Source organism: Macrotis lagotis, chromosome 1, assembly GCF_037893015.1.
Source record: "Macrotis lagotis isolate mMagLag1 chromosome 1, bilby.v1.9.chrom.fasta, whole genome shotgun sequence".
Taxonomy (NCBI): Eukaryota; Metazoa; Chordata; class Mammalia; order Peramelemorphia; family Peramelidae; genus Macrotis; species Macrotis lagotis.
In genome coordinates this window covers 622,711,937-622,736,918 of record NC_133658.1, presented here as the reverse complement: position 1 = coordinate 622,736,918, position 24,982 = coordinate 622,711,937, and the positions used below count along the sequence as shown (strand labels likewise).

General features: G+C 37.7%; 1 protein-coding gene across 1 annotated transcript in view; it reads left to right on the top strand.

Moving 5' to 3' along the window:
* The window catches only part of MCM6 (minichromosome maintenance complex component 6), a 33,764-nt gene extending 10,187 nt beyond the window's left edge, over nucleotides 1-23,577 (top strand). The window contains exons 5-17 of the mRNA XM_074215066.1: nucleotides 462-627; nucleotides 1,048-1,193; nucleotides 3,312-3,462; nucleotides 7,219-7,360; nucleotides 8,448-8,589; nucleotides 10,037-10,144; nucleotides 10,654-10,809; nucleotides 11,604-11,732; nucleotides 13,990-14,151; nucleotides 14,809-14,944; nucleotides 15,377-15,532; nucleotides 18,419-18,558; nucleotides 23,070-23,577. Of these exons, the coding sequence (XP_074071167.1) occupies nucleotides 462-627; nucleotides 1,048-1,193; nucleotides 3,312-3,462; nucleotides 7,219-7,360; nucleotides 8,448-8,589; nucleotides 10,037-10,144; nucleotides 10,654-10,809; nucleotides 11,604-11,732; nucleotides 13,990-14,151; nucleotides 14,809-14,944; nucleotides 15,377-15,532; nucleotides 18,419-18,558; nucleotides 23,070-23,186 (1,851 nt within the window). The 3' untranslated portion in view covers nucleotides 23,187-23,577. The remainder of the gene's footprint in view (nucleotides 1-461; nucleotides 628-1,047; nucleotides 1,194-3,311; nucleotides 3,463-7,218; nucleotides 7,361-8,447; nucleotides 8,590-10,036; nucleotides 10,145-10,653; nucleotides 10,810-11,603; nucleotides 11,733-13,989; nucleotides 14,152-14,808; nucleotides 14,945-15,376; nucleotides 15,533-18,418; nucleotides 18,559-23,069) is intronic.
* Nucleotides 23,578-24,982: the final 1,405 nt, after the last annotated feature.

Below are 24,982 nucleotides of genomic sequence, written 5' to 3'. Positions count from 1 at the left end.
AGAATATGATTTATTTTGTTTTAATAAAAGATTTCTAACTCGAAGAATCCCTTGTTAATGAAAGAATAAGATGAAATTTCTATTTGTTTTTTTGAGACTGGGTCTTCTTGTCTTCCCCATCCAGGCCAGAAGTGCATCTGTCATTCAAATACTAGACTCCACTGCTGATAGATGGGCCTGGAAAATTTGACCATCTCCACCCTGAGCCCAAAGACCCCCATCCTTCAGCAGTCTGGTGGCCCTCCCCTCCTTCACCCAGGGGTTCCCCATATGGACTAAGTTTGGACAAATGGTCTTGCAGGCCAAGACCCCTGAACTCATGCCATCCCTCAGTCTCAGCCTCTCCTGGTAGCAGGAATTACACTGGCCAGATGCCAGTGCTTAGGAAGAAAATTTTCTCCAAGGTGGAACTTCAACGTTATCTCATTAAAACAAAAGCATTTTTTTGTCCTCTCATGTAGGTTCGTATTCAGGAGACACAGGCAGAGCTCCCCAGGGGAAGCATCCCCCGAAGCCTGGAGGTCATCCTGAGAGCTGAAGCTGTGGAATCTGCACAGGCTGGGGACAAGTGTGACTTCACTGGCACTCTGATTGTTGTCCCAGATGTTGCTAAGCTGAGCACGCCTGGTGGGTGATTCCTGGGAATGGGGTGTTGGTTTCTCTGGATGCTTCTTGCTCTTATGTCAGTCAGTCAGTGATCATATATTAAGTGCCATTGTTTTAAGTGATGGGAAGTTAAAGACACAAAACAGCCCCTGCCCTCCAGGTGCTCACAATCCTGTCGAGTTGCTTGCATCTAGCTCTGAGCTTTCCAGCTTGTACATAGTTACCTCTTTAATGCTTCTTTCTTGGCCATTCATTTAAGGGTGGGGATGGGGAATTTAAGGGAAAGGGATGATGCTTAAACACTGGTTGTTTTAGGGGACAGAGGTTGAGACTCTCAGCCACAATGAGATTTGGAGATTGACAGATCTTGATGAGGCCCCAGATTGTGGAGGCTTGGTTGTAGTAAGAGTTGTGTTAAAGAGCACTTAATTTTTCTTCCAGGGGTTCGGGCAGAGACAGATTCCCGAGTCGGGGGTGTTGATGGATATGAGACAGAAGGTGTCAGAGGACTTCGGGCCCTTGGTGTAAGAGATCTCTCCTACAAGCTGGTCTTCCTTGCCTGCTATGTTGCCCCAACCAATCCAAGGGTGAGTTGTATTTTTTTTTTTTATTATTCTTAAAAGAGTGCAATACCTGAGTTGTTTCTTGGAAAAGGGTCCAAGATCTTTGACCCTTCCTGTTTATGGAGATATGATTGCCATGCTCATCTTGAGAATTTTTTCTTTATGCTTGGTTTTGTCTTTCTTTAAATCCCCAGTTCCTATAGTGTATGGTTACTTAGTAAATGCCTACTTACCTTGATTCAAACTTTTTATCTAGGAGTTATTTCTTGGTTGATAGAATATTTCTTAATTATCTTATATTGAAACAATATCTTCCTGTTCTATAACCTCAGAAGAATTTTGGTTAATTTATTTTTAAAAAATTTTCTATTTCCAAAGTGTAAATTTAATGTGATTTGGTTCCTTAGTTTTCCTTTCCAGTTAAATGTGATATTAGACAAAATTATTTAAACAGATTTTTTTCAGGAGAAACATAAACTGAGATGGATAAAAACTGAAATTTGAAATTTAAAAGCTTTTTTTGGCCACAGTTTCAGATTCTTTTCCAGAACTGGACCAGCTCACAGTTCCAACAATAGTACTCTGATGTTTCTGTTTTCTCTCCAGTCCCTCTGGCATTTGTCATTTTCCTTTTTTTGTAAGCTTTGCCATTCTAATGGGGTGATTTGGTACCTCTGAATTGATTTAATTTAAAACATTTCTTCAATTTCCTTTGTTTATCTTTGATTAGCATATTCCCCTTTATCTTTTTCCTCCCTTCTGTTTTCTCCCATTCTGTAATTTAGTTGCATAAAAAATATTGCCCTTTAGGAAAGCTTGGTCCATGATTCTCCCGATTACTTTTCTTTGATTCCTTTCTTGTTTTTCTATTATTTGTGATGTTTGAAAAAGGAATGATTCTTTTTTATTAAATATCCATCATTTTACTTTCATATTTAGACTTAAGTTTTCCATACTTGTCACTTCTCTCTTGTTCTCTTTTGCTCTAGAAAACATGACATTCTTTCCTGTGTTTTTTGGTGGATGTAGAATAGTCCTTTATTCAGACTGCCTTTCTTTTATATTTGAGTTTTTCTTCTGGTCACTTGCATGAATCCTTATTTGTCTTTTAAATTTAAGTGCTGTGCCTTAGAGTTTGCTGCGTTTGACTTTTGTTCTAGAGGTAAATAAAATTCACCTCTTGATTGGTACTTTGTTTTCAGGGATCAGATGGTCTGAAGAGTTTTCTTGGTATTACTTCTTATATTCTAAGATTCAAGTTTTTTGGTTTATGTGCTTCTGGGACATCTATAATCCTTAAGTTGTCTTTATGGGCCTCATCTTGGAGATGAGGAAGTATGCTTGGAGAAGTATGTTTTGTTTCTATGAAGATCATTTTCTTTTAACTTTAATGCTTTTTTTTGCTTCTCTTCTAGATAAACTTTCATTTTGTGTATTTGCATTCTCAATTAGTTATCAGTTGTCCAGCTTTGTTGTGGCACAGAACTCTAACTTCAAACCACTATTGTCTTCTTGGCACATTTCTGCTCTTTGGACTTTTGAGGTAGTAGGGTGGGAGTTGGGCTGTAGGGTTGAATTCTGTTGCAAACCCAGAAGTCTGCTCTGAGGGAGCTCATTGTTAGGGGTTAGGGATTAACCTCTTGTTTGTTCCCTAAGTTTTACCTTCTTTGGGTTCTTGGTGTCCTAGGCTGGAGAAAACTGAAATTGCTTTGTTTTCTTGCACATAATGTTATTTTGGAGAGATTTGAGAGGTTGGTGAAAATTGGAGAAAATATCTGGTCCTCCATCTTGTTGGAAATATAACGTGACCCAAAAGTTCACATTTGTTTTTCCAAAACACTTTGTATTTTATGTGTGCATGTATGTGTGTTCAGATTATATTCTTCAATAGAATGTAAGTCTCTAGAGGCCCGAGGTTATTTGTCTTCTCTCTGTGTAATAGATACTTATTAAATGTATGTTACATTTTTTTTTATGTAACTTCACAGCTTTCCATTCCTATTTTCGCTTTCCAACTGTTGGTTTTTTGTTGTTGTTTTGCTTAAGCAAGTGATGTTCCTTCTCCCCTTCTTTCTTGTGCTCCTGTCACATATATTGAATTGTCACTACACTAACACTTGATTTTTTAAATTTTTTTTTAAGTTTGGTGGAAAAGAGCTCCGAGATGAGGAACAAACAGCTGAGAGCATCAAGAACCAAATGTCTGTAAAGGAGTGGGAGAAAGTGTTTGAGATGAGCCAAGATAAAAACCTTTACCATAATCTCTGTACTAGCCTTTTCCCTACTATACATGGTAAGCGTTAATTGACTTGGTCTTTTTTTTTTTTAAGTTTTTGCAAGGCAAATGGGGTTAAGTGGCTTACCCAGGGCCACACAGCTAGGTAATTATTAAGTGTCTGAGACCAGATTTGAACCCAGGTACTCCTGACTCCAGGGCTGGTGCTTTATCCACTGTGCCTCTTAGCTTCCCCTTGACTTAGTCTTAAATTGAAATGTTTATTGCAGTAATATTGTGCTTAGCTCATGGAGACACTTAATTCACAGTGTTCGGAGCACTGGGCCTGGAGTCAGGAAGACCTAAGTTCAAATTCAGACATTTACTAGCTCAATGACCCTGAGGAAGTCACTTAACCTCTATCTGCATTAGTTTCATTAGTAAAAAAAAAAAATGATCACTTAACTCATGGAGTTGTTGTAAGAATCAAATGAGTTAATATTTGTTAAGCACTTTGCAAACTCTAAAGCGCTATATAAATTCATAACTTACTTCACATTGTTCATAAAGAAATTGTTCCTCATACCTTTGACAGTCCTAATTTAAAACTTCTACTGCCATATTTTTCTGTTCTTATTCTCAACTGAGTGGAGATCATCAGATTACTATCACTCAAAAAAATGTCTCTTCATTTTTAAGTCTATGATTAAATCTTCTATCCCCCACTTCTTCTTCTACAGGAGTCAGTTGACTGTTGAATCTCTTATGGGTGTGCATTTAATTATTTAAAATGTTCTCTTCTTGGGACTGGAAAGGACCTTAGAGGATCTAGTCCAGCCTTCTCTTAGATTAGGAGCTGAGGCAAGGAGAAATTAAGTGTAGCTTACTATGGGGGGGGTGTCATTATGGCAATTTATCAGAATATTTGAAAATATCAATGAAATATAATATTTTAGTGACCTACTTTAATTTGAAATTAAATTAGTTTGAAAATTAAAGTTTCTCTGATAAATTGAGATTTGGCTAGCTAAGCGAGTTCTTTGAAAGCTTTTCATCTTGAATTATGTTTTTTCCTTAACCGAAAGCATTTAGATCCTCCCATGACAGCTAAGTTAACTTAGGGGACTTTTTTTTTTCTTAACCAGTTTCAAAAGTTTTATTGCTTCTTTTCTTCCTATAAAGATTTGTTGAGCACTTAAAGGAAAGCATACATAAATATATATGTGGAGTTTTTTGTATCTAGTGAGGTGACTATTAGTCTTTTTACTGAAGTCATCTTTCAGTTTCTTATCATTGAGTATAAACAACTCTAGATTAATTTGTTTAGTTAAATTTTATTTCTCTTTTCAGTTAATAAGCTTTTATTTTTCTTCTCTCTTTTAGTTCCCTTCTTTCTCATTGCTAAGGGGGAAAATACCTTTGTAACAAATGTGCAGAACAAATTCTCACGTTGATCCTGTACAGAAGTATGTGTCTCAGAATCTTCACCCTGGTCTGTTGATTCTTGGTCAGATCTGGGGGTGTCATGCTTTATCCTTGGACCCTCTGCAGTTATGGCTGGTTATGGTGATGAGACAGGACCCTTGGGAAAGCAAAGCGTTTACCAAAAGATGCTTATAGGCTGGTTTTTGAGAAGATGTGTACAAAGTCCTTTGAGTGTGGGCTGTTGAGGTATTTTTTGTTTGTTTTTGTGTTTTGTTTATTTTTTTGGTGAGGCAATGGGGTTAACTGACTTGCCCAAAGGTCACACAGTTAGTAAATGTCAAGTGTTTGAGGCTGGATTTGAATTCAGGTCCTCCTGACTCCAGGACTGGTGCTTGATCATCCACTGTGCCACCTAGCTGCCCCTAAGTGTTATTGTTTTGTATAATTTTTATGCCCACTGTAATGTGTTAGATCCTGTAAGAAGTTCTGGGGGGGGGCAGCTAGGTGGCATAGTGGATAAAGCACCAACCTTGGAGTCAGGAGTACCTGGGTTCAAATCTGGTCTCAGACACTTAATAATTACTTAGCTGTGTGGCCTTGGGCAAGCCACTTAACCCCATTTGCCTTGCAAAAACTTTAAAAAAATAAAAAAATAAAAAAAGTTCTGGGGATACAAAATACAAAGAAAAGTAAAAGATTGCCTTCAAGAACCTCACTCAAAGTCCAATGAAGGAGACAATGTGCAAATGAATGTATAAATAAACTGTATACTGGATATGTTGGAAATAATCAAAAGTGGATACAGTAGAATTAAGAGAGATTGGGGAAAGCTTTCAGTAGAAGATGGGATTTCAGCTGGAACTTGAAGGAAGCCAGGGAAGCTAGGAAGCAGAGGTGAGATAGTTTTGAAAGCGTAAGGGACAGCCAGAGAAAAGGCTTGGAGAATGCAATGAGAAAGATCAGTGTCACTGGAATGAAGAACACACACACACACACACACACACACACACACACATATGTATATGTATAAATGTATATATGTATATATAAACACTCGATCCTTTGGGGTGGCTAGGTGGATAGAGCACCAGCCCTGGAGTCAGGAGTACCTGAATTCAAATTCAGCTCAAACACTTAATAATTACCTAGTTGTGTGGCCTTGGGCACTCCATTTGCCTTGCAAAAAACCTAAAACAAAAAAGAAAACACTTGATCCTGGTCATGGGAAGCCATTTGAGTTTATGGGGTTGCATGGTGAGACTAGGCTTAAAGAGGTTTAAGTATCATGACAGTGGATAAGATTGAACAAGTCACTTTTAACTACTTTTAGCAATTCTCTAAGACTAAGTCAAAGGAGGTCCCACACTGATGAAATCATACATTCTTGATTTACTGTTGATTAAAGAGGGTCTCAGTCTCATCATTGTGTAGATTTTGATCATCCAATCCATCCATTCATTTTTATCCATATATTTCTGTAAATTTCAGTAAAAGAATTAGTAAGATACTAAAGACCTTTCTCTTCATCTTTAAGAGGTATCAGTTCAATAGCATGGTTGTCTTTATTTAACCCCTTTTACAAATTAGAATATTTTTTCAGATTTTCTCTCCCTCCCTCCTGCTTCCCCTTATTCCTCTAAAAGGAAAAACTTTGCAACAAGATAAAGTCAAACAAAGCAAATTCCTATAATGGCCTATCTAAAAAAGATTGTCTCAAATATATGTGAGTTGTCAAGAGGTTGCTATTATGCCTCATCATGGCTCCCCTGGAATTGTGGTTGGTTATTGCATTAATCAGTGTTGAAGTATTTTTAATTTGTTTGTCTTTGTAATGTTGTTCTTGTATAATTTGTTAGATTTAGTCTTTTCATTTTCCAGGTTTCTCCAAAATTGTCTCCTTCATCAAAATTGTCCTTTTTATCTTTTTATGGTGCTCTCTATCCCTTGTTTATTTGATCCTGTGCCCTTCCCTTATCAATAGGTCAGAAATGTAATATCTTTAATTTATTTAATCTTTTATTTAAAATTTATCTTTAATTTATATAATTACTAACTATAAATAACCCTTCCCTCATTGGAGTATTGGAGTTCCAAATTGAACCCCCACTTTTACCTCCTCTTTCCCAGTTCTCTTTTCTAATTATAGATATTGCCTTTTATGCTGTTTTTCAAATGCAAGGGTAATAAATAAGCCCATCTTTCCATTGTCTTTTGGAGCATTGCAATTGTGATTCTTTGGAGATTGTTAATGTATCACTAGGAGACTATTATGAAAAAGATGAACTTTTTGTGGCAGGAAGTAGCTTTGGATCATTTCAGGCACTAATAACATTTTCCCAAATAAATCTGAAAAGTGCAACCTCTTTTCTATCCTGTACTTCACTCATAACTTCTCTCCTTCCCTTTCAGGAAACAATGAGGTAAAGCGAGGTGTCCTTCTGATGCTCTTTGGAGGTGTTCCCAAGACAACAGGAGAAGGCACTTCCCTGAGAGGAGATATAAATGTTTGCATTGTTGGTGACCCTAGTACAGCCAAGAGCCAGTTTCTCAAGTAAGCATCCATACCCATGGTGAGGCAGGGATAGAAACTGATGTTTTGGTTTTAGAGCAGGGCTTACTTTTAAAAGTTTTTATTGAAACAGTAGACAATATATTTTGATTTGCCATTTTAGTGAGAACTCTGCAGTAGCTCAGCTTCATTCACTAAAGCATTTGGTAAATCCATGGGGGGTGTCGCATAAAATTGTATTGCAAGCCACATTTTGGGTAGCCCTACCCTACGGTGTAGAGGATTCTAAAACTTTGAAATATAGAGGAAGCCTCAAGCTTTAAGTAACTTATTCTTGCTCTAGAGCTCCTAGTTAGGTGTTTATTACCCGAGAGTGCCACTGATTATAACATCATAGCCACAGATCAGAGGTTTGTAGAGGAAGTCCTAAGGGTAATAACAGCTAGAGGTGTAGTATTTGTTTTTGTTTTTTGCAAGGCAGTGGAGTTAAGTAACTTGCCCAAGATCACACAGCTAGGTTATTATTAAGTGTCTGAGGCTGGATTTGAACTCACATGCTCCTGATTCCAGGGCTGGCACTCTATCCACTGTGCCACCTAGCTGCCCCAAGGTATTGTATTTGAACCCAAATCCCTTGGTTCCAAATCCAGTCCTCTTTCCATTGCACAAAGCCTCTCATCTAGATTGAGTTTTCGATGTGTAAGTAGAGGATCTAAACTAAAAGGAATTTTTTTTAATGTTTTCTAAGAACTCTATTGTCTTAGACATACCTGAGTCTCTTGATTAGATATGTTGCCAGAATTATTTTTCCTACTCTTGAAATCATTACACTGTCCTTGAATTAATTTCAGCTCATTATTTGAACAAAGTAAGTTAAAAAAACAATTTAAAGGCTAAGAAAAACAAGGCTTTCATAATATATATCAGACTGGGTTTTTCCCCGTCCAGTGTGAGGGCTGTATCTTTTATGAATAGACTGTTCTCATAGTCTTATTCTCTGATATTCTAGAATGTCATTTAATGCTTAATTACTATAATCTCGAAACACTCTTATTCCTGGAAAAGGTGCTCTAGGAATGGACCTGGATTGCGCTAACCAATTTCTCTTGTATCTACTGCCCTTGAATAGACATGTGGAAGAGTTCAGTCCCCGAGCTGTGTACACCAGCGGTAAAGCCTCCAGTGCCGCTGGCTTGACAGCTGCTGTGGTGAGAGATGAAGAATCCCATGAGTTTGTCATCGAGGCCGGGGCTCTCATGTTGGCTGATAATGTAAGCAGTGGTTTAAATCTTTGAATTTAAAAATTAAAAAATCAATCTGTCATTATAGGAATAAGAGGAAACAGTGCCTCTTTAGTTTATGATTATTAAGTTAAAGTTGAAAAGTTGGAATTAACTAAATTTTTTTCCTTATTACTTTCCTTAGAAAATGTCCAAGGATAATTTTTAAATTGTGCTAATTTAATGACAAAATTATCGTGTAGTGTTGTTCAAAGGCATTTACTGAAAGTTCCAGGATGTATTGCTCTTGGTTGTATCCTGATAGGTTTGTGAAAGCCAGTATTTTCTAACACCATTTTAAATTTGTTGCCTCTCTGTATGAACCAGTATATTAAGTGTTTGTCTCTCCTCATCCAGGCATCTCTCAAACCCCTCTCATAAAAATCAAACAATTTTTTATGTAACTACCAAGCTATGAGAGGTCACATAGTGTAGTAGATAATGGTCTAATTGAATTAAATTCAAATCCTGCCTTGGACACAGAGTGACTGTGGTCTCAGGCAAGTTTCTTCATCCCTCAGTGTCCCAGGATTCTATTAAGGTTATGAATTACAGGTGATTGGCCAGTCTACAATGGTAGCAGTTTTGCCACCAGGACTTTCCCACACATAAATCACCAGATCTGTCTCAAGAGAAGTGGGAAAAGTTGTTTACATAGGGGTATTGTAAATTGGATAATGGTTAGAAGAGGATGAATATATTGTACCCACCCTTTAACAAGCTTCTAGAGCATGTATATATCTACATTGTTCTCCGGCGTGCTCATTTATACTTCACTCTCCAGTGGCTCCAGAATTTTGCAAAGAAGAGTAAAGAAACTCTTCAGATGTATCCTAAAGCATTTGGATCACTGGTAGAGAAGGCTACATTAAATAATTTATGACTTAGGAGCTGACCCAAATGTGGGGAGCAAATTAAATATTTTTAAGGTAAAAAAAATCTGTCTATAATGACTTTATGTCTTTTTTATACAGCTCACATTTATGTGAAATTAGCTATTTGGAAAATAGGTCAGCTTAAATATCACTTTTGATAAGTAATAACTAGTATTTATATATCTCAAGTTTTTATCTCATTGTGTTCCTCCCAAAAACCTGGGAAATAGGCACTATTATTAATCCTTATTTTTTATAGATGAGGAAACTGAAGTATGCAGAGTAAGTGATTTGCCCAGGGTGACATAATAAATGTCTAAGGTAGGATTTGAACTCAAGTCTTCCTGATTCCAAATCTAATGCTTGTAGAGGTCAGAATATTAAATTTTTCTTTTATAGCACACATTGACTACACATACAATAGGCAGGCACTAAATGCTTATTGATAAGAAAATGAAGGCTTTCTTTGTAGTGTTGGTAAACCCTTGTGATTTTGGTGGGTTGGTCCTGTTTTTTAATCTTGTACTGAGTATGCTCACTTTTGATTCTCCATTTGCTTTCAGGGTGTATGCTGCATTGATGAGTTTGATAAAATGGATATGAGGGACCAAGTTGCCATTCACGAAGCCATGGAACAGCAGACAATCTCCATTACCAAAGCAGGAGTTAAGGTATGTCATAGCTCCTAGCCTCCACATTTAGAATAGGGCCAGACCTTTCCATAAGAATTGAGATCATAGATTTACATCACTAGAGATTACAGGTCTTCTTGGGGCAAGGTTTTGGCACTTACCAATAAAGGAAGAGTGGGTAAAATATTGGGGGTACATAAATAATCTCCCCCTCCTACAAGAAAGCTTGCAGCCCCAGGAATCCCACCAGTGATGGGCTCATCAAGACCCTTTGTTCTTAAATGATTAGAGACTCTTCCCCCACCCGTTTTTTCACGCTTGAGATTCCATAGTCTCCAAGGGTGTTTTCAGACAGATTCTCAATGTCTTTTAATTCCTTCTCTACCTTTGAGCCTGGACCCACATCCCAGGGGTATGTTTTTAAAATGGGCACCAGCCAACAGGGTTAAAAAGGAGTGTTACATTTTTGTTACCATTTTGTGTCAAAGAAGGGGAAGGTGTTCAATGAGTTGGGTTTCTCTGTTCCAATCTTTCTGTTTTGTGGCCAGGCTACTTTGAATGCCAGAACATCCATTCTGGCTGCAGCAAACCCTGTGAGTGGACGCTACGACAGGTCAAAATCACTGAAGCAAAACATAAATCTGTCGGCTCCCATCATGTCCCGATTTGATCTCTTCTTTATTCTTGTGGATGAATGTAATGAGGTAAACTATGGGGGCTGTTGTTCTCTTCCCCTCCTCCCTTTTTCTTTTCCATTTGAGGGGCAGCTGGGTGGCACAGTGGATAGAGCACCAGCTCTGGAATCAGGAGGACCTTTGTTCAAATCCAGCCTCAGACACTTAATTACCTAGCTGGTGACCTTGGGCAAGTTACTTAACCCCATTGCCTTGCCAAAAAAAAAAATTTTCTTTTCCATTAGAGCAATTGTGTGAAACAAGACAGGAAGTTAAAATTGCTGAACAGTTGGTACCTGTGTATGTGCAGTGACCTTGGGGGTGGGGGGAGTGGAAAATGTGTTAAATGGTTGAAGCAAAAATTGCTTTCATGTTAATTGAGTGGAATTGGAGGGGTGTGAGGATTACACTGGACTCTCTGAACCAGGAAAGCATTTCAGAGCCTTCCTGCCCCCTTTTTTATTTATTTTTTTTATTTTTGATTAAGTTTAGTGTATTAGGTATGGGAGAGGGCAGAGTCAACCTCCAAAATGTGTGGGTAGAAATTTAATAAAAATTGGGAACATTTTTCTTCTGTCTGTGCCTTTTTTAAAAGTGTTTTTACTTCTGTTTAGAATTAGCATTTACCTTTTCCACTCTCAGTTTCCGGAAGTCTACATTCTCCTGTTGAAGATAACAGAGGGTCAGGTTTTGTTTTGTTTCGTTTTTTAAGAAAAGAACCAAGTAAAGGCCTTTCATCTGTCTTACTGTCTTAACAGCTTGGGGATGGAAGTTATATACAGACAGTGAGAGGTTAATCAGAAAGCATCTTTGGTTTGATTTAGGTCACAGATTATGCCATTGCCAGGCGGATAGTAGATCTACATTCAAGAATAGAGGAATCTATTGATCGAGTCTACTCCCTTGATGACATTAGACGGTACCTGCTCTTTGCAAGGCAATTTAAGCCTAAGGTAACTTGACCTTTTTTGTCATCCTATTCTGTATATAATGGGGTGCTTCAGGCAGGAGCAATGCACAAAACGGCACAAGAATGAATTCTGCTAGTTTTAGAAGTTTGCAGTTGTAACCTGGAGACATAATTGAATTTAGGAAAAGAGCAAAGGTCAGACATAACTAACAGATGCAAATGTCCAGACTGTGTTTGCCATTTAATTGATTATCTAGGTCCTCCAACTATCTAACATTTAGACTTTCCATAGCTTTCAGAGGGAAATAAGAAAGTTAAACCTGATTCATTCTCATAAATTCTAAGTGATAATAATAGTTGAGAATAATCAGTGTATTAGTAGAGAGCCAACCTAGGTCTGGAAGACCTGGTTTCATATCTCATCTCTTGAACTTAAATATGTGCCTGTGGGTATCATTTTAATTTTTCAGTGCCCCACTATCTCTTGCAGGTCAAAACAGTAGTTCCTATACCAATAGGACTCAGTATGGGGGAACAGATGCAAATCTCCACCCAGCAACTTAGTAGACAGTTCCTTGTCACTCTTGTTTAACAAAGTGCTTTTACTTCAGAGCCTCATAGTATCCCTATGATAAATAAGGAGTGGCTTTCATTCCCTTATTAGTAAAAACTGAGTTTTATACTTGCTCAGATTTACATAGTTTGAGAATAGTAGATATTTTCTGAGTTTAAACTCAACAGTTCTTTCCCCAGTACTGTAAAAACACTAGGAGAGTCCACTCTACTAATCTTTTTGAAAGGAAAAATCATAGAAGTTGTATACTAGAAAATAAACACTGTTTATATGCTATACTGAAGTTTTATACAATTTAGATTTGCAAGGGAGAAAATTCTGCCTATGTTTGGCTGTTGTCTAGGCTCTGGCTTTACAAAAAATGGAGATGGGAGAGTAGAATTTGAAACTGTAAGTAATCAGAAATATTCAGAATGTAGTGTTTCATGAATATAACTTCTTACATCATAGTGATTCAGAAAACTCCTTTGGTTTTTTAATTTTTGTTGCTGAAATTTCTTTAAAATGTATTGATCTAGGACAGCTAGGTGTTGTAGTTGGGTAGAGCACCAGCCCTGGAGTCAGGAGGACTTGAGTTCAAATCCAACCTCAGACACTCAGTGATTAATTTTCTAGCTGTGAGACCTTAACATAATTAAATCTTTCTGATGCATGACAATGATTGTGCAATTCATCTTTTTAAAATTCATTTATATTTTCATGTATTGTCAGTGTAGTTGATGTAGAAAGTTGACCTGAATTGGTACCGATCCCAGGACAGCCCTTGGAAGTTTAGAGTTTGTTTGGTTTGGGGGGGGGGGTAGGTTATGGGAAGTTGGGTTCTTTATTTAGTAAATTCAGAAAATGAACTTTTTTAAAAATGAGGGACTGCCTTCCCTTCAAAGTAAGCATAATGTTAATTCGATTCTGGTTAATTGAGAGTTTATTGTATTGACTAAAATAATATTTTGAGATTGGATTAGTTTCTATCCATGCTCATGTGATTATCCACGAGATCTGAATTGATTTTAAGTGCCTAGGCAGAATGAGACTGAATAGGTCATGTGTAAATAAGTCACTTGTAAAAATTTTCACAAAAAGATAGTCCATCCAGAATATTCTCCAGAACTGTATACTCTGTATACTTGACACTGTTCACTTAATACTTTTGAGTTATTTGATATAAAAAAATTGAGATAATTCTCAACCTTCTTCCATCCTTTTTTTTTCTTTGTGCAATTCAAGAAGTAAAGTTCTCTAAAATCATTGGCTTTAATATTTGCAGTCACCACTTAATCCTTCCAAAGATGACATCAGTTAATGAACTCTCTCAGGGTTGAGTATTCATGCATTTAATGAGCTTTGACATCTGGTAGAAATGATCCTTTGCTTTAATGTGAGCCCATTCTCTATATGAAACTTGATGAAAGATTTCATTTTCAAATGAGTACTTTGAAATCACGGCTTTCTAAGGCACAATAGCTTTGTCAGGAATTTTAAGACAGCAGTTTAGTGATATTGTGTCATTGAAGTGTTTATTCTTGTTGGCCCAGTTACTGCACCATTGCAGTGTTCCCAAGTTCTTATGGCCCATTAAACAAGCAAAATGGTGGAATCTCCTAAAACTTTTCTTTTAAAAAAGAAATCTTCCTTCCATGTCTGACCACAATCCTCCCTTTAAACAGATGAACAGAGGTGCATCCACAAGCAAACATGCTTCTCTAACCTCCTTGGTGTCTTGGGACAGATTTCTAAGGAGTCAGAAGACTTCATTGTGGAGCAGTACAAGCGCCTCCGCCAGAGGGATGGCTCTGGCGTCACCAAGTCTTCCTGGAGGATTACAGTGCGGCAGCTGGAAAGCATGATCCGACTCTCTGAAGGCATGGCCCGAATGCACTGCTGTGATGAGGTCAGCCTCCCTTGAAGGGTCTTCTTGGGTGAGGGGAGACAAGGGAGTGGGGTGTGTTGGAGGAAAGCTAAGAGACAGCTTTATTGGAAGAAAAATTAATGGTCCTTTGTCTTTGGGTGGGAAGTGCCTGGGTGAGAGTTGAAAAATTGAGGTGACAGCTATTTCCTAACTTAACTGCCTCACATATCTTTAGTGCTGGGCAGTTATTCATACATGTTACATGTAGGAACATATATGGAAACACAGGACTAAACTCAGCTGTATCAGGACAGCAACAAGATAGTGCTGTTTTTAATTAGTAAGTTTCTCAGTGCCAAATTCCTTAAAGTTAGGATTAATGGAGAACAGCTTTTCTGTTCTCTATAGGAGAATGACTTGAAAATTTGCCTAATTCATTTTTTTTAAAACAAGATAATCTAAACTAAATATATTGTCATTATTATCAATTGGTTGTTAATCGAAGTGGGGGGTAACTGCCTTCCACTTGCATAGGATTTTTTTCTTTTTAATATACTTCTTGCAGGGAGGGAGGAGGAGTAAGTTATTGATTTAATCCTTTTTAAATGTAACTGGTGTGTTGGTGTTTATTAATTAAGCTGAGACTGTTTGATAAGTCAGCTTAAATGAACATCAACTCTATTCTGTCTATCTGTTCAGGTCCAACCTAAACACGTGAAGGAAGCATTCAGGTTATTAAATAAATCAATCATTAGAGTAGAGACACCAGACATCAATCTGGATCAAGAGGAAGAGCCCCTAATGGAAGTAGAAGAAGGCCCAGAAGGCATAAATGGTGAGTCTTGGCACATTTTAGCCTATTTGGGTTAAGACCATAAAAGGCCCCTGAAAATTTTCCAGAAAAACTTGGTGGCAAGAGGTCACTAAAGTAGGGTAAGAGAAGACTGATGCCCCTGAATTTAGTGTTGATAATGTTCATTTGTAAACTGGGTATTTGTTCTGCCTAATTCACAGGCTTATTTTTATTTAGGAAAGTGCTTTACAAATCTCAAACGTTCCCATTAAAAAATGTGGATATTATTACTTATAGTATATGTGAAGCTTGGAGAAAATTCTAGTCCTTTCTAAAGTTTTTGTTGGACATTTCTTGCAATATTTGCAATTTAAAATTTCAGCCCTTCTTATAGAATCTTCTCTCCATACTAATAAATTCCGAAAGTTGAATATGGTCACCAAATTAGTTACTAGATTTGATGTTTTAAATTAGGTCATGCTGATGTCCCAGTGACTGTCAACGGAATCAATGGCCACAGTGAAGATGTTAACCAGGACCCAGCTCCCAAAGCCTCATTGAGGCTCGGCTTCTCTGAGTACTGTCGTATCTCAAATCTCATTGTGCTGCACCTCAGGAAGATGGAGGAAGGTGAGAATCTAGTCTGAAGACCTACACTTTCAGGCTCTTACACAAATTCTGTTGAAATGGGTGGCTTCTGACTGCTGATTAAAGAGTGATTTTGTGGGAATATCAACTTGCCTGAGAAGACATTTTTGCATGGGAGCAGAACATAAATCAAATCAGACAGGATCCTCATGGCTTCATTGTCAAATTGCAAACTTGCTTTTGTTTTGTTGTTACTAAGTTGGTATTTTTAACAAGACTTGGAAATGGCATTTGGGAGCTGGAAAAAAAACCCAGTGATTTGAGTTTTCTTCCTAAGCACTCAAAACTCTTCATAAGTATATGGAATTATTGCTTCTAACAGTTGTTCCATTTGGTATGTAAGAATTCACGTTTTACAGGGCCAGGAAATTAAGACCAGAGAAACAGATGTGAACTATCCCAAGGCCATTCTGAACTTGAAATAAAATGAATTCCTCATCTTAATCATCCTAAGGTATCTGGGCACCAGACAGTATTGAGTCATAGTCTTTATACACCCTGCTCTTTTTGGTGTTTTCCTGATTTGACAGAGGCTCCAGAGACTATCTAGTCTAAAGTGTACTTGGACAAGTTTTCTTGTTCTTCATTTCTCTAGGTGATTAAAAAGAAGGAATTTGGGGCAGCTAGGTGGAACAGTGGATAGAGCACTAGCCCTGGAGTCAGGAGTACCTAAGTTCAAATCAGGCCTCAGACACTTAATAATAATTACCTAGCTGTGTGGCCTTGGGCAAACCACTTAACCCCATTGCCTTGCAAAAAAAAAAACTAAAAAAAAGAAGGAATTTGGGGTACATGATCTGAAATATTTTTAAATATAGATTGTTTTTAATTATTCATCAGTAGCCCCCAATTAGTGAGGGATTTTTGGTTCTTAGGATGATCTTTGAGACTTGTTTCTGGTGTGCATCACAACTGCTTATGCTCTGCCTACATGGGATCTGCTTTGTTGACCCTGAGCTTCTGACTACTTAGGAGTGTGAAGGGAATAGACCAGCTGTCATTAGAACAAGCATCAAGGTCTGTCTCTATCGCTTCTCACTTAGGAAGAAAATGAATTCCCCTAAAGGAAGTTCATCTGTTCTTAATATAGCTTGTTTTATAACATTTGCAAAATGATTTATGTCTCCTGTTCATATGACATGATTAGCTTCTGCCACTCTCCTCCTCCTTTGGCAACTGAGAAACTGAGGCACAAAGAGATTTTAAAAACAGGAAATGAGAGCCAAGATTAGATCTGACCACTAAGTCATAATGACTGTGTACCCCAAATAAATTTCATGAGATACTCTTCCTTTCCCTCCACCTCTGCTATGAAAAAAGATACTAGTGAAGGGGGCAGATCAACTAGTCAAGGAAGATCAAATTTCCAACAATGGAGTGGGTGTTTCCTGTCTAATTTGGAATTCAGTTAGCTGATATTTAAGACAAATGATCTCAGCTCACTGAAATGTCAGTTTAAAGGTTGTGGTCCACTCTTTATCCTGGAGTTCAGACAAAGACTTGATTTGACTCATCTGGTTTTTTTCTAGAGGCATTTTTATAATTATTTTTCAAAAGTGACCCATGGACTTTTAGGGGCCAAATATCAAATCTATTTAACACAATATCAAAACTATTTTAATAATAATACTAAGACATTATTTATCTAGCAAAATCCTCCCTCAACTTCATACTTGTATGAGGCCAGATTTTTTTTTATATACTTCAAAAGCAACATATCACAAAAGATTTAATGCAGAAGCAGATATGAGAATCCAGCTTTCTTGTAAGCGAACATTAATAATATTTGCAAAAATATGTAAAAACTGTCAGTTGGGCAGCTAGGTGGCACAGTGAATAGAGCACTGGGGTCAAGAGGACCCGAGTTCAAATCCAGCCTCAGACACTTAATAATTACCTAGCTGTGTGACCTTGGGCAAGTCACTTAACCCCATTGCCTTGCCAAAAAAAAACCAATGCCAGTCTTCTTACTAAATTTCTGTTTCGGGAAATATAGATTAACATGTTTAAATGGGTTGATTTTTAGTGAATCAACACATTTTTTAATTATCAGTTTTAATTTTTTTTCCTCCTCTTATTTGAGTTTTACAATTTTTTCCCCCAATCCAGTTTTAATTTCTAATGTCATAAAGGTCAATATATATATATATATATATATATATATATATATATATATATATATATATAACCCAATAAGAATATTTCTTTGGGATCTTAAATAATTTTTAAGAATATAAAGGAGTACTAATTTCAAGGTTCTGAGACCCATTGATCTCCATTCTCTTTAATTATCTATGCAGGAGCATCTTGAGTCCTGACTGTTCATCTTGGCTAGAAGTTATAGTTCTATCCTAGCATTAATGTGTACTTGGTCACTGTGTATTAAGGGTTCTCCGCTTCTTAAAAATCTTGTTTTAATGGACTCCTCTTTAAAATATTTATTCTTGTGAGTGGTTCTGCCTGCCCCTCTAATCCTTGACCTCCTGCTCATGTCTTTGGCTGAATTTGGTAGGCACTCACTTCTCAGACTGCAGGGTGCAGGAATATGACAGAAAAACCTGTGTACATTAAAATTTAATAAGTTTAAGCAGCTCATTAAATGTAATCCTTGTTTTATTAGATTTTTCTCCTTTTAGCCTAAAGTAAGTTCTCTAATACATGTAATATCTCTAATACATGTACTATAACAGGTTATTCCAGATTCCTACTGGAGTAATATAAACTTTATTGTGGCAGCTGTGCTTCTGACAGGTTGGCAATAATCTAAATGGCACAGTGTATCTTCTTGTATACATAAACCAAGGAATTGGCATTGCGTTTTAGTAGAAGAATAATTTCACCCTTTACACAATTTATTTCTCGTTACAGAAGAGGATGAGTCAGCACTAAAGAAGAGTGAACTTGTTAATTGGTACTTGAAAGAAATAGAATCGGAAATAGACTCTGAAGAGGAACTTATAAACAAAAAGAGAATCATAGAGAAAGTCATTCATCGGCTCATACATTATGTATGTAAAGAATTTCATGTACCCTGATCTTAATGGGGGGAGATTTTAGCATATTTTTTTGTAGGCTTGGGACTTCATTGGTAAATGTTCATCATTTTTTTATTTAATATAGGAGAGTTTCAACAATATCAGGTTCCCATGGTAAGCCAAAGACCTTTATTTCCCCGATGGAAGGAACACAGTTTTATTTGAGGATTAAGTTATAGAAAGTGAATAATTCTCCAAGATCTCTGATCAGACTGCTTACAGTGTTTATTGATTGGATTTGTTTAGCTGATTTAATTATATTCAGGTAGTAAGGATAGATCTCGTATCAAGATCAGGTCATGTTTTTGTTTTCGTTTTTAATATATATTGGGTATGATTGCTGCTAGAAAGGAGGCCTGGAGAACAGGATTGTTTCAGGGAGGCAGCACACTAAAAATCAGAATTGAACAATAAATGGGGCTGTTCATTTTTCTTAAAGTAGGATGTATGTGTTTGTGTTGAATTGTCTTTTTATCTAATGAAGAATGAATTTAGACTCCATAGTCCATAAACATTTAATACTTGGTAAGGGAAACAAATAGAAAAAAAAAGGCCATCCCTGCCCTCAAGGAGCTTACAGTCTAGAGGGGGAAGCTGAAGGGGGTGGGGGGAGCCTTGGAGGGGAAAGGGCCCCACATGGAGGCACAGTGAAGTGAGAAGTCCCCAAAGTAGTAAAGAAGGGGAGAAATGGGCTTCCTCCTTAAATGGAGATTTGGAGTCAGTGTCCTCATTCTCCAGGCAGAGAGGTGGAGGGTCGTGATAAAGTGGAGGGCCAAGGCTAGGGAGACCTTCGTTGTGAGGTTCTCTTCTCAACCTCCTAGAACTTGGTGTAGAAGTCCCAAAGGGAGACTAGTTCTCAGTAGTGAGGAGAGAGAGCCAGTCATATGCTGTTGTCTGTGGTCCCTTTGGATCATGGTGAGATCTTGTCTGATTTTGGAGATGCAATCTCTTGGCCTCAATCATCACAGCCAGGGACAGTTAAGTGGATAGAAGGTGGAATTAGGAAGACCTGAGTTTTAATCCTTGTCAGATATTTAATAGATGTGTGACCTCAGTAAAGTCACTCAACATCTAGCTGCATCAGTTCCTTTCTCTATCTGTAAAATGGAGATAACACTACCTCCTACCTCCTAAATTTGCTGCGATAATCTGAGATAATATCTATAAAGCACTTTGTCAACTTAAAAGTACTAACAGAGCACAGTGCTTGCTGTGTGTGTGTGTCTGTCTGTCTGTCTGTCTGTCTGTCTGATCTTATGAAAGAAGTACCTATCTAACAAAGTGCAGTTGGATAGATTTTTTTTTGCCACCAGATTTATAGGTGATTTTAATGTTGAGTTGTGGGATTTTTTTTTAAATTATTATTCTTTGAATACTGTTGCAGTGTTTCCTAATAGCGACTTTTCTTTAGACTTGGCTAAGAAATCCTTGTTAATGGAAATTTTAAACTGACTTTATAAAGTATGCTACAGGCAACACTATCAAAAGAAAACATGGGCATAAAGCCATTTACCATTAAAAAAAATCCAGATGGCATGTTTTTTACCTTTTTAATTAGCATAGAATGAAGATGATTCTAAGTGAGATATGATAAAAATGATGCTGAAAACTAGATTAGAAATGTGTGATGTGGAAGAATTTACCTAGTCACTTATTAAAAAGTCATCAAGAGTAATGCTGAAATAAATCTGACAGCATTTTGAATGTTAAAGGCTTGTTCCATTTTTATAACTAAAAATCAGAATGGTGTGGTCCATCTGTTTCGAAATAAATCATGTGTTTAAAAGTTATTACCATATGGCTGTGATGTGTTTATGGATTACCACTCTGTCACTGCTCTTCATTAAGTGCCTATTTATTAAGCTTCTCCTGGTATGATACAATCATGTTCAGTAGACATTGTCCCTCTTTTTTAAGAGACTAATGAGAGAGGTAGCATTTATTATGGTGTGCTACATGATAGGCACTGTGCTAAGTGCTTGGAGATGATGACTAGGCAAAAAACAGGCCCTGCTTTTTAAAAGCTCACAGTCTAATGGGAACAAGCCACAATGTACAAATAGCATATGTATGACAACTTTGTACAGGATGCATTGAGGTCGTCTTAGAAGGCACTAAGATTAAAGAGGACTGGGAAAGGCTTCTTGTAATATGTGGGACCTTAGCTAAGACATGAACACAGCTAGGATCCAGAGTTGAAGAGGGAGACCCTTCTTGGCTTGGGGAGCAGTCCATCAGGACATGTGAGTATTCCTTACAGGAAGGACAGTGTCATAAGTTCATAAAGTTTGAAAAAAGTGTAAAATGATTAGGAAGATAGGTTAATGAAATTTTTAAAAGCCAGTCATAGGATTTTATATTTGCTACCAAAGGCAATAAGGAGCCACTGGAGTTTATTGAATTGGGAGGCAGGGAGAAGACACAAGGTTTGATCTGTGCTTTGGGAAGAACAATCAGCAGGTTATCTAGTGGTCTAATTGTGAGATGATACTAGTGTTGGCAGTGTTAGAAAAAGGAACATATGCTCTAAGTGTAATAAAGGTAGAATGGTGGGCTTTGGAAATGGGAGGGGGGGGGGACAAAGTCCACTTAGATTCCTAGATAGCTAGGAAGATCGCGGCATCCTCAGAAATAATAGGAAAGTTAGAAAGAGGGGAAAGATAGTGAGTTCAGCATTGGATATCTTGAGTTTAAGATGTCCGGACATCCAGCTGGACAGCACTGGAGATTAAAGACTGCAGACTGGGAGAAAGCTGAGAATTTGACAAGCAGATCTGAAAGTCATCTGCATAGATGATCATTGAAGTCATGGGAGCTGATGGTGTCACCGAGAGAAAAAGTATGTAGAGAAAAGGGCCCAGGCAGACCTTGTAGACCTCTCCATTTACTAAGTGAGATGTGGATGAAGAACCAACAAGGACTATTAAGAGTGCAATGTCACATACACCTAGAAAGAAGGGAATATTCAGGAGACTATAGAGCGGTCAAGAAGCATGGAGTCTGAGAAAAGGCTACTAGGTTTGGCAGTCAGAAGAGCATTGGTAACTTTGAAGAGAGTGGTTTTGAGTGAATTGATGAGGTAGGAAGCCAACCCATAAAGATTTAAAAGGAGTTTAAGAGGAAAGGAAGGGGGGGACCTATTGTAGCTAGACTTCTCCAGGAGGTTCACCAACAAAGGGTTGTGGGGAGTGAGCAGGATGAGGTTTTTTGAAGATGAGGGGAAAATTGGACATGGATGTTGGCAGTAGGAAAGCAGGTGACAGAGAATGATGGAAGATTATTGAGTGTGGGAAGTGGGAGAAGGTGAAAGGAATGGAATTGCTGTGCTTGCCGAGGGGCTCTTCTTCTTAAGGAGGACTGCCTCATGTGAAACTGGGGTAAAGGAAGAGATTGCAGATGGCAACTGAGTGAAGCTGGATGAGGAGAAGAGAGAACCTCTCTGAGAGGGGCCTCAGTTTTTTTCTTTGAAAGGGTGGGGGGGTGGGAAGCTAAGAGAGGTTTGAGGAAGAATGAAAAGGGTTGGAAGAGGAGCTGTGGTGGAGAGTGAAGAAATGACAGTGTCTCTATTCACTCACCACCTCAATAGAACCACTAGTGCATAAATTTTTTTTTAAATAAAAGAAAGATCTTGTTTATTTTGAATTTTTCAATTTTCCCCTAATCTTGCTTCCCTCCCCCCCACCCCCACAGAAGGCAGTCTGTTAGTTTTTACATTGTTTCCATGGTATATATTGATGTAAGTTGAATGTGATGAGAGAGAAATCATATCCTTAAGGAAGAAAAATAAAGTATAAGAAAGAGCAAAATTACAAAGATCATGGGTTTTTAAAAATTAAAGCTAAGAGCCTTTGGTCTTTGTTCAAACTCCATAATTCTTTCTCTGGATACAGATAGTATTCATTGCAGACAGCAACTGTGACTGTTCGTTGCACTGATAGAATGAGCAAGTCCATTAAGATCGGTCATCACCCCCATGTTGTTGTTAGGGTGTACAATGGTCTTCTGGTTCTGCTCATCTTGCTCAGCATCAGTTCATACATAGTGCATAAAATGTTGAATGTTTTTACTTAATTTTCTTTTCAAGAGGAGGTCTCAGTGAGGCAGAAGAAATGATTGATGTAAAGATAAGGGGCAAGATTAAGAAATTTTTAAATTAAATTTAAAATAGCCTAGGTGGGGAGATAGCCACAGACAAATTGGGCATGCCTGGTATCCAAAGCTCAGAGGGTGTCCTGGTATGAGAGCTAGGTAACACTATAAACAAGAATTTTTCTGCCATGAAGGGAACAATGAAAAGGGATTAAGCAAGAGAGTTGGTTAGTGTTGAAGCGTGTTGATGTCTTTGAGGTGAATAAGACAAAGTGTAGCATCTGATGAGGGGGCAGGTGCAAAGTTCCTGAAAGGGGGACCCTGCACCCCACTCCCTGAGACTGGAATGTCTTGCTTAACACTTGTATTTTCTGAACCTTGTTTCTGTCTTTCAGGATCATGTTCTAATTGAACTCACTCAGGCTGGCCTGCAAGGGGCTTCAGAAGGCAGCGAGAGTTTTGAGGCAGACCCCTACCTGGTTGTCAACCCCAACTACTTGCTTGAAGATTAAAGGGGATTTCAAGTGACTATTTAATGGTGGAAAACTGAAAGTGTCAACTGACACCAGGATTAGTGTTTAAATGGTGTATTCATAAATGCATTGTAAAGGAGAGCTATTTTAAAGACGAATAAGAAATCCCTATTTCTGTGCGTTTCTGTCTCTCATTCCTTGACTACAATGTTACAGAGTTCGGGCTGGACCGAGCAATCATGTAATTAATCTCTATAGGAAGAATCTTAAAACTGCATCTGCTTTTGTTCATGAGGTGGAACTGTATGTGTTTCATGAATTCTTTTCATTTGTTTAAAAAGAAAAGCAACCTTTTCTGTTGGACACAGCTTTTAATTTTCAAAGGAGAAATAAAATAATTTGTTTTAAAGCTCATTTGTGTACGATTTGTTCCATTATTTTTTTCTTGTTTGATTGTCAGTAATTTTTCTCATTGTGGAGGTAGTCAGGGGTACCTGGGCCTATTTGATGCTTCAGTGTGGTATGGCATAACTCTGAGTTTTAGAAAGCTGTCTTTGGGATCTGGGTCTGCTGGAAGGGCTTTCAAGTGGGGTCCCAGTGTGCACCAGAGGACTTGTTAAGTTAAAAGTAACTCCTCATTAGAGAATGGGACACACATTTTTTTGTTTTGTTTTTCTTTGCCATAGCAAGTCATTAAAGTCTACTAAAGTCTAGAAAGGTCCTCAGTCCTGAGTATTACATGCAGCAAGCTCTTAAATGTTTTTTCATCCTTTTAATTTGATCTACATTGCAAATCCTGGAAAAATAACACTTATTTGATCAGGACATATTCAGTGGGAAAAAGTTGATTTGAATTCTTGCTTTCTTTGTTCTCTTGCTTGACAAACAGGAGAACAGACCAAAATACATTTCAAGCTCAAGAATTCTCTACTTTTGGCAGCTTATTAAGCCACTTAATATTTAAGAATTTTTTCTTTTTATTGAATTCCTGTGGTTTGAGGATAATTGTTCCTGATATCTAAGAACAGGGAAATGGTATACATTTCTAAGTTATGAAATGCCCTAAGATTCAAGCAGTTTTTGAGTCAGGAGACACATAAGCATGTCCTTTAGAGATGGTCTAGGTCTACCAAGTCTGCCAGAAAAATTTGAGTGTAAAGAATTTGAACAATGATTTATCTCAAGCACAAAACCTTAATGAGCATATGACTAAAGTATGGGCAACAGATTCACTTGAATTTAATGCCTGAGGCGCAACTCATACACGAAATAGAGTGGTGTGGATTGGTGAAGATAAAGCACAGATTTTGCTGGTATGTAGGAACATTTTTGTATTTGTATAAGAAGTTCTAGTATGCATGCCTGTCTTCAGAAATTCTAATGTATTTTATATTTAACATAGGATAATAAAATAGAATGAAAACTTGAAAATAGGGACTGTTTGGGTTTTTATCCCCCCCCTGTGATGAGAGCATTTGATTAGAAGGTTCTTTTTTTAAAATTTAAGGCAATGGGGTTAAGTGGCTTGCCCAAGGCCACACAGCTAGGTCATTATAAAGTGTCTGAGACTGGATTAGAACTCAGGTCCTCCTGACTCCAGGACCAGCGCTCTATTCACTGCCCCACCTAGTTGCCCCCACTCCTCTTAATTCTGTATTAACATGCCTGTCAGGCATTTCAAAGTCAACATGTCCAAAATGGAACTCCTTGCCTTCAGTCACTCTTCCTCCATACCTGCTTTCCTATTTTATTCACTCCTCTTGAGCCTCCAGCCCTCCACAACCACCATCTTACTTTAGGCCTATGACAATAACCCCCTTGTTCATCTTCCTGTT